We start from the raw sequence: 12,274 nt of genomic DNA, 5'->3' as shown, positions 1-12,274 counted from the left end.
TAAAAAGGGATGTAGATGGGTTCCAGAGGAGTATGGATGTTCAGAAAGAACTAATAGTTTAATCGAGAATATCTAGTTTGTGAGCAGATTCAAATGCTACAGCTTATGAGATGTTGAGGGATTAAAATAATTAAATAAATCTGAAAACTAAATGATTTTCTCTCATTCAAATTTAAAAATGCTACCTATTTTTAAAAATTAACTGTATTTGCCCTGCCCGGCTCCAGCAGACCCCCGTGACCCTTTGTTCGGATTCAGCGGGTTGGAAAATGGATGGATGGATGTCCTCCCACAGAATGACATTTTTTGGAAATGTTTGTTCACTTAGTAAAACTTGAGCTAATATCCTTTCAGAATTTGCTTAATGGCTTACCCGTTGAAATGTTCTTCAATAATAAAAGTAGCAATAATGTATTAAAAATGAGTTTGGGCATGCCGTCTTCAAATTTCACTGTTAATGTCAAATTTTCTGGCAACGTCAAGAGTTAATTTTTTAGGGTGAAAATAAAACAAAACCCAAGTGTCAAAGAGAGATTCCTGCTGGAGGCAGAACTTGTGGGAAAAAAGAGATGAACCATACTTTAGAAAATAAATCCCAGCAGATTTACTTAATAGTCGGTGTAAATCTGTATTTTATATTTAGTACATATCTTTATATATTTCCTGTAGAAGCGGGTGCAGTGAGGTCTCTGACTCGGTTTTTTTAATCTTCTGTACCAGCTGGGCATTTTCAGTCACTAGCTGCCGCAGATCTGCCATTTTCTGTAGAAGCTTTGGAAAAAGATACTGGGAGTCGGGATGGTTGGCCAGTAGGTGAAGGTTCAACACTTGTAGAATATTGTCTTGGATTTCTTCCACTTGCTTCACACTCATGAGTCCAGGCCGGTCTGTAAGAAGATTGCAAAAGAGGTTAAAAAACAATACGCTACACTTCCAGCCATAACAAATGAAAGACGTTTATAGTGCATTCACATTACAAGCCTCACTGCTCAATTCTGATTTTTTGCTCAGGTCAAATTTGCCTTTCTTTACGGTTCACATTCTTAAGTACAAGTGACCTGCATCTAAATGTAATGTGAACGCATCTGTCCTCTGAAACAGTGTGCACAAGTCACGGTATTGAAACCGACAAAATGCACAAACTAATAGCAAGTGTATGCCATCATTTTGCAATGGAGGATGGCAAACAGTCGTCAGCTATACATGATTAGGTCAAGATGTATGGGTATGAGAAAAGGGCCAGCGATGGTGGGACTGGGGCTCTGGTCACAGTTGCAGTTCTGCTCCATTGTTGTTTTGCTGATGATGACAGCGCTAAGCTCCTGTGTATCGACAAAAAATCTTATGAATTCTAATCTTCCCATTCGTGTTGCAGAGCCATAGATCAGATACGTATCTGATCTAGGACCACATGCAAAAGTGATTTGAAAAGGTCAGATTTCTATGTCCACACAGTCCCGAAAAGATCAGACCTATTACACATTAAGGCAAAAAACTGGATTTGAGTCACTTCAGCCTGGTAATGTGAACGTAGTCTTTGATCATTTTCTGCACTCATTTAGAATTCAAATCATAATTACACCTCACCTCCACAGAGAATGATGGCAGCTACAAAAAGAGAGAGGTCACTGTCATCAAGTTCCAACGCATTAAACTTCACAGCAAATTCAAATTTAGGCTCCATAATTTCATTGAAAGGGCAACGTAAGCTGCGCAAGAACTCTCGTGTCACAAAGCCTTTTCCATTGGCTACAAGCAGACCATCCTTGTTCATAAATGAGGGCAGCATGGCAAAGATGGCCTCATGAACTCCATATTTCAGAAGTGTGACCTGTCAAGAAATTACATCACTTTAATTAGAAAAACTGTCATTTGTCAAGGACCCAAGGATTCACACTCTTTTATATTCCTATCACGTTGCTTGGAATCAAGAGATCATCAGAACTGAAAATAAATGTACGCCTCCAATTGAACAGCGCAATACACATGTGGTTTAATGTCATATTGATATTGGCGTGAAGAGATGTCTCTTTTTAAACATTGCGCTATCCACTAAATACTAACTGAAACTTGTGCATACAGCACAAAAATGTCAATTAAAGGATAATATTAAAAAAAAGTTTAAGACATAAATTATTTGATATTGTTTTATTATAATATGTTATCTCTACAGCGTCTAAACTCTGCAATAATATGCCTTGTCACACATGCATGTCTGAGGATCGCCGTCCAAGCTCTTCCCAAGTATGCAATGCAATGCCGCTAACTGCCTTGTCAATTTGTCATCTCCACAGTCTCGAGAAACTGCCCAGTGAGGGTAGCTGACTCTGCCCCTTCTGGTCCCAGAAGGAGGTGTTGTGGAGACAACGTGACCAAAGGCGCTCTGAGTCTGACAAACTGACAGCAGCGCTGAATTAATAAGAAACCACCCTTTTAGGTGACGATAGCCTTTCTATTGCTTTGTTTACTCCATCGAGATTTTTTTATTACAAACCACAAGTAAATGGAGAGAGCCATGCTGGCAGCCTAAAATATTCTACAGCTGTCAACCTTTTCTCACTCAGACTACCACAGTCTATTAATATTAAATAAGCCTCATTGCTCTCAGTGTTGAAATTAAGATTAAGTACTGATTATTTTGCTTTTTAATTCTAGTAATACTTTTTTCATTTCTATTTTTCTTCTATTGTGGGTCTCCATGTTGGCACTGGCTGTGCCTTGGAATGGATGCCCCGCCACAAATGATGGATCTGTTTTCAAACATCTTCTATTCAGATGAAATTATCATAATTTGTCTACAGGATGATCCTTCCCAGAATGCAGCTGACCTTAGCTGACAGTTGCAATATGAATGGAAACCCCCCCCAGCCAGTTTGTGTATCAGGATGTACAGCATCTAAATGCAAAATAGAAACTACTGATCGACATTGTGCTGGGTGAAAAAAAAAAAAACAGTTTATTGAATATGGACATCAATACAATGGAAAAATGAAAACTGACAAAATGCAAATTATTCAGCTTAACAGGTTATCATATTATCACTGCTAGTGGTAAAGTCATCTCACCAAAGTTAGTTAGGTCCATTTTAAAATTACAACATCAAAGGTCAAATGTGATCGAACATGGAAGTGTTGTAAGTAACACAAAGGAGAACGAAGTAGCTGTAAAGCCAATTAATTGCTGCACAGAAAAAGTGGGAAATGACAGAGAACGAGAGATTAGCTGAGGAAGCGCTCCGCTCGCAGTGCTCAGACACGGTCTCTGTGCGGATAACTAATGGAGTTCTCTCATTGGCCCAAGCTACATGGATACCACTTCTAAGCCAGAAGCCGTGGGTTCTCTGCTAACCAGTATAGTACAAATCTTCAAACTGAGGTACATTATAGCATGAGTCTACCTCAATTCAAAGAGACAACAGCGACCTAATAAGTTACTGTGTGTGTGAATGACTGCGAACAACACCAGTGACACAAATGGAACAATATTTATTTTATAATGTAATTAGGAGATTCAACTCTAGATAAACTAGGCCCATGACACAGAATGCATTGTTTTCCACAGAGGACATCTGGCTCTAGGATGCTTGTAACCTTCCTCTAAGTGTGGAAATTGTATATACTGTATGTCTTACTTCTCCGCAATCAAATATTCTCATGTTTTGTTATTTATGTTTGTGTTTAATGTAAGTAATATAACTGAAGTAAACTGCCTAAAAGATTTACAGTTTTTGTTTCAGATTCAGCATAAGAAGGTTGTGATTGTTTTCATTTGTAATCTGAAAGCCCTGCACATCATTTCAAATCAAAAACTGAAAGAGGAATCATCACACTGATCAACGGTAAGACTAAATCTTCTCAAACACAATACAGTACAATACCTCAACAAGTCATACTACTTCTTCATCTGTGTGGCTGAAGCTTCAAAATGAAGACAAAACAGCATTCTAAGCCTGTCAAAGCTCTGGTGAGAGACAAGCAAAAGTCTGTACTGTAGATGGGATCAAAACCTTTTCAAAGTTACTGAACGCCCTTTTAATCTCCACTTCATAAAAGTGATAAACATGAAATCCCTGGTTCAGTGCCTAGTTTTGGCCATTCTTCTAAACACAGTAGACAGACAACAAAAGCACTTATTAGAGAAACTAAAGCAAGATAAAGTCTGACTATAATGTGGTACACAAGTCAGTGGCTGGAATTAAAGATGATGTTCATGGACAGACATCTTCCAAGAAGAGTGCCAATTATGAAGCTAAAAAATACCTTTGCTCCAAAGATTTTGTAGAAGATCTCGCAGACACAAGTGCTGTATGTACTGATAGAACTGATGCTCCGATACGACCAAACTAAAACATTGTGACATGCTAAAAGTTAAGTGTTCATTATAAACTTTAACCATGCCATTATATAAACAGAAAGAAACAGACCTAATGAAATAAACCCCCAGTTATCTCACAGCTTAAACAATTTTTAAGCTGCTAAAACACAAAGCAGTGGATGAATACTTCTTGTGTACTTGGCTATATCTCAGAAATTAAGAAAGTAAAAGATTACCAGAGGTTTACGAGCACATGTTGGAACACAATCCAGAAGAGAATTTCTCTATCTGGTGGCAATCTGACATACAACTGTGGCGCCATTCTCATTTCTGAGAGTGCGATGGAGAGGAAAGGGCTAACGGGTCACTGTACTCACATTCATCCAGGCTGATCGGCAACTAACAACTTCAGAGTGAATGAAGTAAGCACTTACTTGGTCATTAAGGTAGAGCTCTACAAAGCCAGGGATATTTTTGGCAAACTCTGTGAGTTCCCGTACAGTCTCCACAGTGGTGCACTGGCATCGATAGAACACATGAACCCCAATTTCTTTGTTTGGCGGTGCACCATGTGTTAGTTGATTCCACACAATGCCATTCTCTGCCTGCCACAAAGTGTCCATGTCATGGATGACGAAGGGCTGGAAAGTGACAGTAGGAAAAACAGTTAAAATTATTCCAGTTCAATTTATTTAAATAATTATCCATTCAGGAATGACCAATATACCCCATTACCACAACCAACACTGAACCATCTGTCACGTCCTTAACAATTAATATTTTAAAATGCACTGTTCGAGTTAGAAGTCCTGGAAACATTCTTTCCAACCATGTAATGGGAAAAAATGTCCTAATGCTCAGAAAGTATACAATGTAGATGGAATCAAAATTACTACGCCGTTCTGTTTTTGCCCAAAATAACCCCAAATTACACACTTCCAGACCATGAGCAGCATGCATGAAAACTTTGCTTTGCTAGCTATTACACTTCTGGGGCTGGGGCTTTTTTTTTTTTTTGAATAAGAAGTTTGTTTTTTTGTTTCTTGGAAAACAAACTGCAGGACAGATAAACAAAAAAAGTTCAAAAAGAACACCACGTAGGTTGGTATGAAAATAAGTATTCATGCTCTCTCAAAACCCAAACAAGTCAAAATACTCTATTTTCTCAGTACTGTCATCTAAAATGAACAATTTTACAATGTAGTACCGGGTTTGAGCTGTTTTTGCCTGTTAAAATACTGCGTGCTTTCTTCTTTGTCATATTGAGGCTCTTCAAGTAAGCATTGTAGACATGTTTGGCCAACAACTTGAAATCTGTGCTCCCAACGTGGTTTTGGATATCCACTTCTCCAGCTTGAAGCCCAGCTACCAGTTTCCGCTTCTCTGCTTCAGGCATCCTGCCATATCGGATTGCTGCAACCACAAGAAAAGACAGAAGAAAATGAAAGTAGGTGTCATTATCACTTTATGATGCAGGTACTGCACTTACAGATGATCTTTCTTATATTGTGATTTCCACTGATATCTGCCTACACCTCCAAAAGCAGCAGACATTTTATGAGTTTTACCATAAAACACAAAAGCTCACACTCCTGAAACAACCAATGAAGCAAAGGTACACACAAAACATACATTTTATGTGCTGCCATGTAGCTAGGCCAATACATGACACATTCAAATATCTCCACCATGCTGATAATTTACAAGTTTGGAATAACACGGCACCAGTTTCATAGCGTAGAATTTTCTAGAGCGATGACTGCAAACTCTTGTCTCTCTCTGGTGGTTCAAAGGCCTTTTTCTGGTTTCACATACAGAGGAACTTTAGGCTGCCTCTGTTCAAAAAAAAAAAACGGATCACTACTTGACAGAATTAAATTTAAAGTGACGTAGGATATATCAGGGCTTATCCAACATTTGCCCTTCTTCCACATTTCACCAGCACATGCTCCCATATTTTGATATTTTGAGTTAGATTTTGGACAAAAAAAAAAAAGAACCATAAACAAACATGCACAAACAACAACAACATTTATTTATATAGCACATTTTCATACAAAAAATGTAGCTCAAAGTGCTTTACATAATGAAGAATAGAAAAATAAAAGACATAGTAAGAAATTAAAATAAGTCAACATTAATTAACATAGAATAAGACTAATGTCTGATGGCCAGGGAGGACAGAAAAAAAAAAAACTCCAGACGGCTGGAGAAAAAATAAAATCTGCAGGGATTCCAGACCATGATACCCGCCCAGTCCCCTCTGGGCATTCTACCTAACATAAATGAAACAGTCCTCTTTAGATTTAGGGTTCTCACGGAAGGAATAGTACTACAAAACCAAACATATACCAGCATTCTGCGCAAGCTCTAAATATGGCAGTATGAAGAATGTTGAGGTAATGTACACTTAGATTTGTAATCGGATACATTGTTAAATCTCTCTATCTTGGAAGGCGACGAGTAGGGATTTTCTCTGAGACACTCTTTCGGCCAGCTGATCGTGCGACCGCGTCTTCTTAGCGTGGGTTCAGCTCCCCTCTTCACAACACGCGCGGCAGAGATGTGAAGTGGCTGGAGCATAGCGCGCCCCGTTTTTGGTGTTAGGTGGTGGTAGGGGGTGAGCGAGTGAAGTGAGCCGGGGGCAAAGCCCCCTAGTCTTTCAAAAATCTGTAATTAACTTGCTAATAAAGTTAAGCTAATAAAGCTGATATACAAGAACAGGGCTCTAGACTAACTTTTTGCACTGGTTGCACTGGTGCTCCTAACTTTTTTTCTTAGGTGCACCAGCACAAAAGTTAGGTGCACCCAAATTTTCAACCACATCACATTTAATGTTTATAGTATTCATTATTCACCTGTTGTTTCAGAAAATTTCTCAGACTTAACAGAAATCTTCTTTTGCACATTTGTATCTTCCTTAGCATTATATCTACACCAGGAAAACAAATGAACATGTTGATTTTTTTTTTCCCCAAAAAGAAAAAAAAATGTTATTACATGCAACATAAATATCTGGTGCCCACTTCTGTACTAATGCAGATTTAGTACATGTCCTTTGTGTGATGTGCTTTAAGACAGTCACCAGATGTTGCAATTGGGACAGTAGAAGCGTGTTTCTTTGCACACTTTTCTTATATTTATTTCTGTTGTTTGCAAACAAGATGGCAGAAAATCAGTGCCTGACCTGCATGACTAATGTTCTCCTTATGTTACTGTAAGCTACCACAGTGCAAGGCTTAGCGACTTCCACATTTCCCCTCACACAGAGTCAGACAGTTGTGACCTGTGCTTAGGGGGCTAAGATCTTGCTTGTCCTTTGCTATGTTGTCATGCAGCTACTGTCACATCATGGTGAAACTTCACACAACTTAATTTACTGAACATATCACATCAGTTCGTTCATACTGTGCCGTATTGTGCATCAGTTTTGCTTTCCATGTCAACATCTTATGACTAATTCACATCGTCATCACTATCTTTTGATCCGAGCAATGGTCCAGTTCCAGTTCATTCTAAAACTACCTTTGTGGCTTTTCATTTGACACTGAGTTTTTAGTTGAGGTTCAGCTACACTCTTGAATATTAATAAGAAACCTCAGAGTTACCATAAAGGGCCAGAAAAAGCACAGAAATATTCATTTTTTGCAGCATTTTTGTTATTTCATACACTACATGGCAGCAGAATACTGTCCCAAGAGCTCTGTGGGTTTACGACTACAAAGTGGATCATTACACATCAACCTGTGTTTGACTTGGGTTTAACAGTAATTGCATAGAATTCCATGCCCAAGCCATGCTCGGGATTAACGCCAAGGAGATTAAGCTCCTTCTGATTATGCTTGGTTATACCAAATTTATCAGGAGGACTCTGCTGGGTGGAGATTATTATGGGTTTATGTTAAGACAGCTATGTCTTCCTCTACTCAAGGGGATTTCTTTGTTGGGCTGGTGACTGTGAGGTCTTCTCAAACCAGAAGCCATTGTTTTGAAGCAGAAGATAAGAATAAAAAAGTGAATGACCCCTTGAACAACTCCACTTAGCCTGCATCACCTACCAAGGATTCCTTGCAATTTGGAATTTTGAACTTTAATGTTTTCCCTCTCTGTGATCATCCTGTCCTCAAGTTAATTTTGCTTAATAAAGGCACTATTTTTAAGTATCTTTTCCTTGTAGAACTTTACCATCCCTGACAAAATGCTTCTACTCTATCACACAATATTCTTCACAATGAGTAGAAGCACTTACCATCATGAGACATGCCTAAAGCAAGGCACTTTTGAAAGCGACAGTACTGGCATTTGTTTCGGCTCTTTTTCTGAATCTTGCAGTTTCGTTCGCATTTCTCATACTCAAGTTTCATTCGGATTGTCCTCCGAAAAAATCCCTATCAAACAGAAAATTTGTGAGACCATAAGAATAAAGGAACCAGTTACAACATAAACCTCCTTGACCACACATTTGCAAAGAGATCAGGCCAGGAATGGCTAAACATCTGAAAGCAAAAGGACTCCATCATTTACATTAAAGAAGACATGAGTGAGCAGTGCAGTGCTATTGGCAATAAGTGAAGAGTAATACTGCACAGCATGCTGTATGTTACTGTATGTTTCTAAGCACTGCTATGAGATACATTACTCTGCCAACTGTTCCTCTGAAATGAGAGGCACGATGTAGCCATAATATGCACAGGAATTATTCGATTTGAAAATGGATAAAAAGTTAATGACCATCAAAACAGAAACACATCTTATGAATACTCTTTAACTACTAAACAGAAATGATAGATAGATAGATAGATAGATAGATAGATAGATAGATAGATAGATAGATAGATAGATAGATAGATAGATAGATAGATAGATAGATAGATAGATAGATAGATAGATAGATAGATAGATAGATAGATAGATAGATAGATAGATAGATAGATAGATACTTTATTGAGGAGGTCTCCTCCTCAAGTGAATAGTTAATAGCCTACTCATGCTTAACAGTTCTAAGTATCTGCAGGGTAAATTCCTGTTCCAAAAATATTGTTAAGATGTACCTTGCAGCCTTCACAGGCATGTACTCCATAATGAAACCCAGAGGCCTTGTCTCCACATATTCGGCACTCAACATTTAGTCCTGCCCCAGAGGTTTCTTCACGACCGAGCCGGAGTTGATCAGAAAGCGAAGGAGAGGATGTCTGTGATAGGTCTGGATAAGGAATTAAAAGAAAACGTATCTCAGATAGTTACTTTCAAATGTTTTCATATATTGTTTTGCATAGTTGCTAAACAATTACAGGTTCTAAAGATTAATTTATAATGACACTTGCTACTTATTATAATGATTATGATTCAATTAATCCATTTCTCTTCCTGCTTTTTCCATTTTACTGTCAAGTTGCATGCAATCCTGGTAGCATCAGAACCAATGCAGGACACTCACCCGATGCAACAGATGCATCCCCCTATGATTACTCAAGGAAATGCTAAATAATTGAATGCAGATTCAACCAACACTGGCTTTGTCAGAACTCTAACTTTAGCCTCTGGAACTTTGAGGCTGCAGAGTTAAAGTTTATCAAAGCTGGCTTTTGGTATCCTTTAATTGGATTGCCTCATTGGCTATTGGATAAGTCTGTTCATTAAAAAAAAAAACAAGGATTAAACAAAGGTCTGGTGTTTTTGTTTCCCCTCAGAAAACCTCTATTATTTAAATCCATGCAAAGATCTGATAAATTTCCAGTGTTTAAAAAGACTTGAAAATTAGGGTATTTTATTTCAGAGAACTGGAAGCAGTGAAAGTGTCCTGTCTAGTCCAGCTGAATGCATAACATGTTTGTCGTGGCTGAAAAGACCTAGAGACTCCTGGCACAAGTTCGGGTTCCTCCATGTGTGAGGAAGGTTTTATGCTACTGTTCTGGCAATCACAAAAGCAAGGGTGCTGCAATATGATCCTAACAGAACTAATTTTCAACATTTCATAATCAGGGTAGTCCTTAACACTGTTGAAATGATGTTGTTACTCTTTATTGATTTTATTTGCTATTCCATTGCCTGCTTCTAAATGTTTTAAAAGCAAATGAACACTGTATTACCTAAATAGGCACTTAAACAACAGTTTAACTAGGATAGGGGTCATTAATAAGAAAATCATTGTCATCCATTCACACTCTTTTATTATTAAAAATAAAAAAAAAAAAGTTTAATTTATATTTTTAAAAAGTTAACATGGTAGTGTCTAAGTAAAGAAGTAATACGGATAGGAATCAGCCAGCTACAGCTCGGATCAAGTCTGGTAGCCAGTATCCACAAAGAAAAATAAAAAAGGGCTGTACACTGAACTAAAAAGAACCGTAAAAGAATGCACTTAATGAAAGAAAGGCAAATAAAAAAGCATTGTGTAGGATAGAACTGTTCTGTCGAAAAATGTAAAAAATTAGAGTAATAAAACTTTATACGTTGTATAATTATGCAAATACTATAAAAAGAACTAAGTTGGTTTACTAATACAAAATCACACAAAACATGCCATTTATCTCAGTACTGCTCACATTTTTTTAATGCCCCTTCACCTAATGTTTTCAAAGTATTGTCAAGCTAAGATCTATAGGTCTCAAATGTACTGATATCCATTAGATTACTTGGTAATTTATGCCATTATTTTTTAAAATTATTACAACATGCATGCAGAATTCACACTAACAGAATAACTTCATTATTTTAAACACTTTTTTTTATATCACCTCTGGATCCTCTCTACTGTTATGCCCTTACAGACAATGTTCCTAGATGAGTCTTCACAAATGCATTATGTATCTCAATGTTACTTAATATCGAACTGCGAGGGTGCCGCAAAAGGACTGCTGCTATCTTGACTGGCCCAATGAAAATCAGATACTGTACTTCTGTAGTAACCTTGGGTTACCACTGGAAGAGGTGTTAGTTATGCCATTGGAGGCACTTACTCTCTGTGTGTGGACCCCAATGCCCCAGTGCAGTAAATATGGCGCCGCCATTTGGATGGGATATGAAACTGAGAACTTGTCATGCATGAGTGTCAGAGGACCTCCTATCAGGCTCACATGAATAACCAACCAAAACAAGAGGTGACACTGCTGCTAATGATTTCATGTCCCTCTTTCCCGACAATGTAGAGAAGCCACCCAAAAAAGGCAATTAACCCCACTCTTTCTGGTCCAGCCACCATAAAAGCCCAGGTGTCCTGGAAGGAGGCGTCATTACTGGCCAGAGCAACCTACCAGACAGAGCTCCTTTGTCTACTTTTCTTGATGAGTGACTTTGCCTTTTGTTTAAATTGCTGTCTCTGGGCAATAAGCAGGAGGACCTGAGAGGTACCCCAAAATTTCTTTGCTGTTTCCGGCGCTCTCATTACAAACCCTGCCTCACCTCTCTGTGGTCATAAAAGATTTGAATTCTGATGTCCTGGCCAAATTGCTCATCATGGCCTTGTCCATTCTGGCCTCCTAATCATTCCCTGTGACTTATTGGCTAACTATCTCTTTCACCTCTTCACCACCTGATAGCTAATGTATGGTGTGTGTACTGGCGCTAGAATGGCTGCTGTCACACCATCGAGATGTACAGTATGCTACACATTAGTGGAGGTTGAAGTAATTCCCCATTCTCTATGTTAAGTGATTTGAGTAGTGAGAAAAGTTCTTTACACGTCTTGCAATTGTCCTGTATTTATGGATATTTTGCACCGTGGTACTGGGGAACTTATTTCGTGCCCATTGTATGCTGCAATACTGTGTGTGGATGTTATGACAGTAGAGCCACTTGACTTGAATAAAGAAATTAGTGGAATAATAGAAGAAGTGCAATGACCTGCAGGGAGACTATGTGGAGAAATGATCTAACAGTTACGTTCATCTGCTTACAGTTACCGGTATTAAAGGGGAAGACGGCTTTCCTTTTTGATATTCCATCATATTATTATTATTAT

At 38.3% G+C, this 12,274-nt stretch overlaps 1 protein-coding gene across 1 annotated transcript in view; it reads right to left on the bottom strand.

Annotated features, from left to right (window-relative positions):
• Positions 1–244: 244 nt before the first annotated feature.
• Positions 245–12,274, bottom strand: part of ppardb (peroxisome proliferator-activated receptor delta b) — a 53,212-nt gene continuing 41,182 nt past the window's right edge. Inside the window, exons 4-9 of the mRNA XM_039748634.1 lie at positions 9,366–9,517; positions 8,564–8,702; positions 5,522–5,727; positions 4,749–4,955; positions 1,588–1,831; positions 245–887 (exon numbers count right to left, since the gene is read on the bottom strand). Of these exons, the coding sequence (XP_039604568.1) occupies positions 640–887; positions 1,588–1,831; positions 4,749–4,955; positions 5,522–5,727; positions 8,564–8,702; positions 9,366–9,517 (1,196 nt within the window). The 3' untranslated portion in view covers positions 245–639. The remainder of the gene's footprint in view (positions 888–1,587; positions 1,832–4,748; positions 4,956–5,521; positions 5,728–8,563; positions 8,703–9,365; positions 9,518–12,274) is intronic.

The sequence above is a fragment of the Polypterus senegalus genome, chromosome 3, assembly GCF_016835505.1.
Source record: "Polypterus senegalus isolate Bchr_013 chromosome 3, ASM1683550v1, whole genome shotgun sequence".
Classification (NCBI taxonomy): domain Eukaryota; kingdom Metazoa; phylum Chordata; class Cladistia; order Polypteriformes; family Polypteridae; genus Polypterus; species Polypterus senegalus.
The sequence above is the reverse complement of the archived record's forward strand: the minus strand, read 5'-3'. Positions and strand labels throughout refer to the sequence as shown.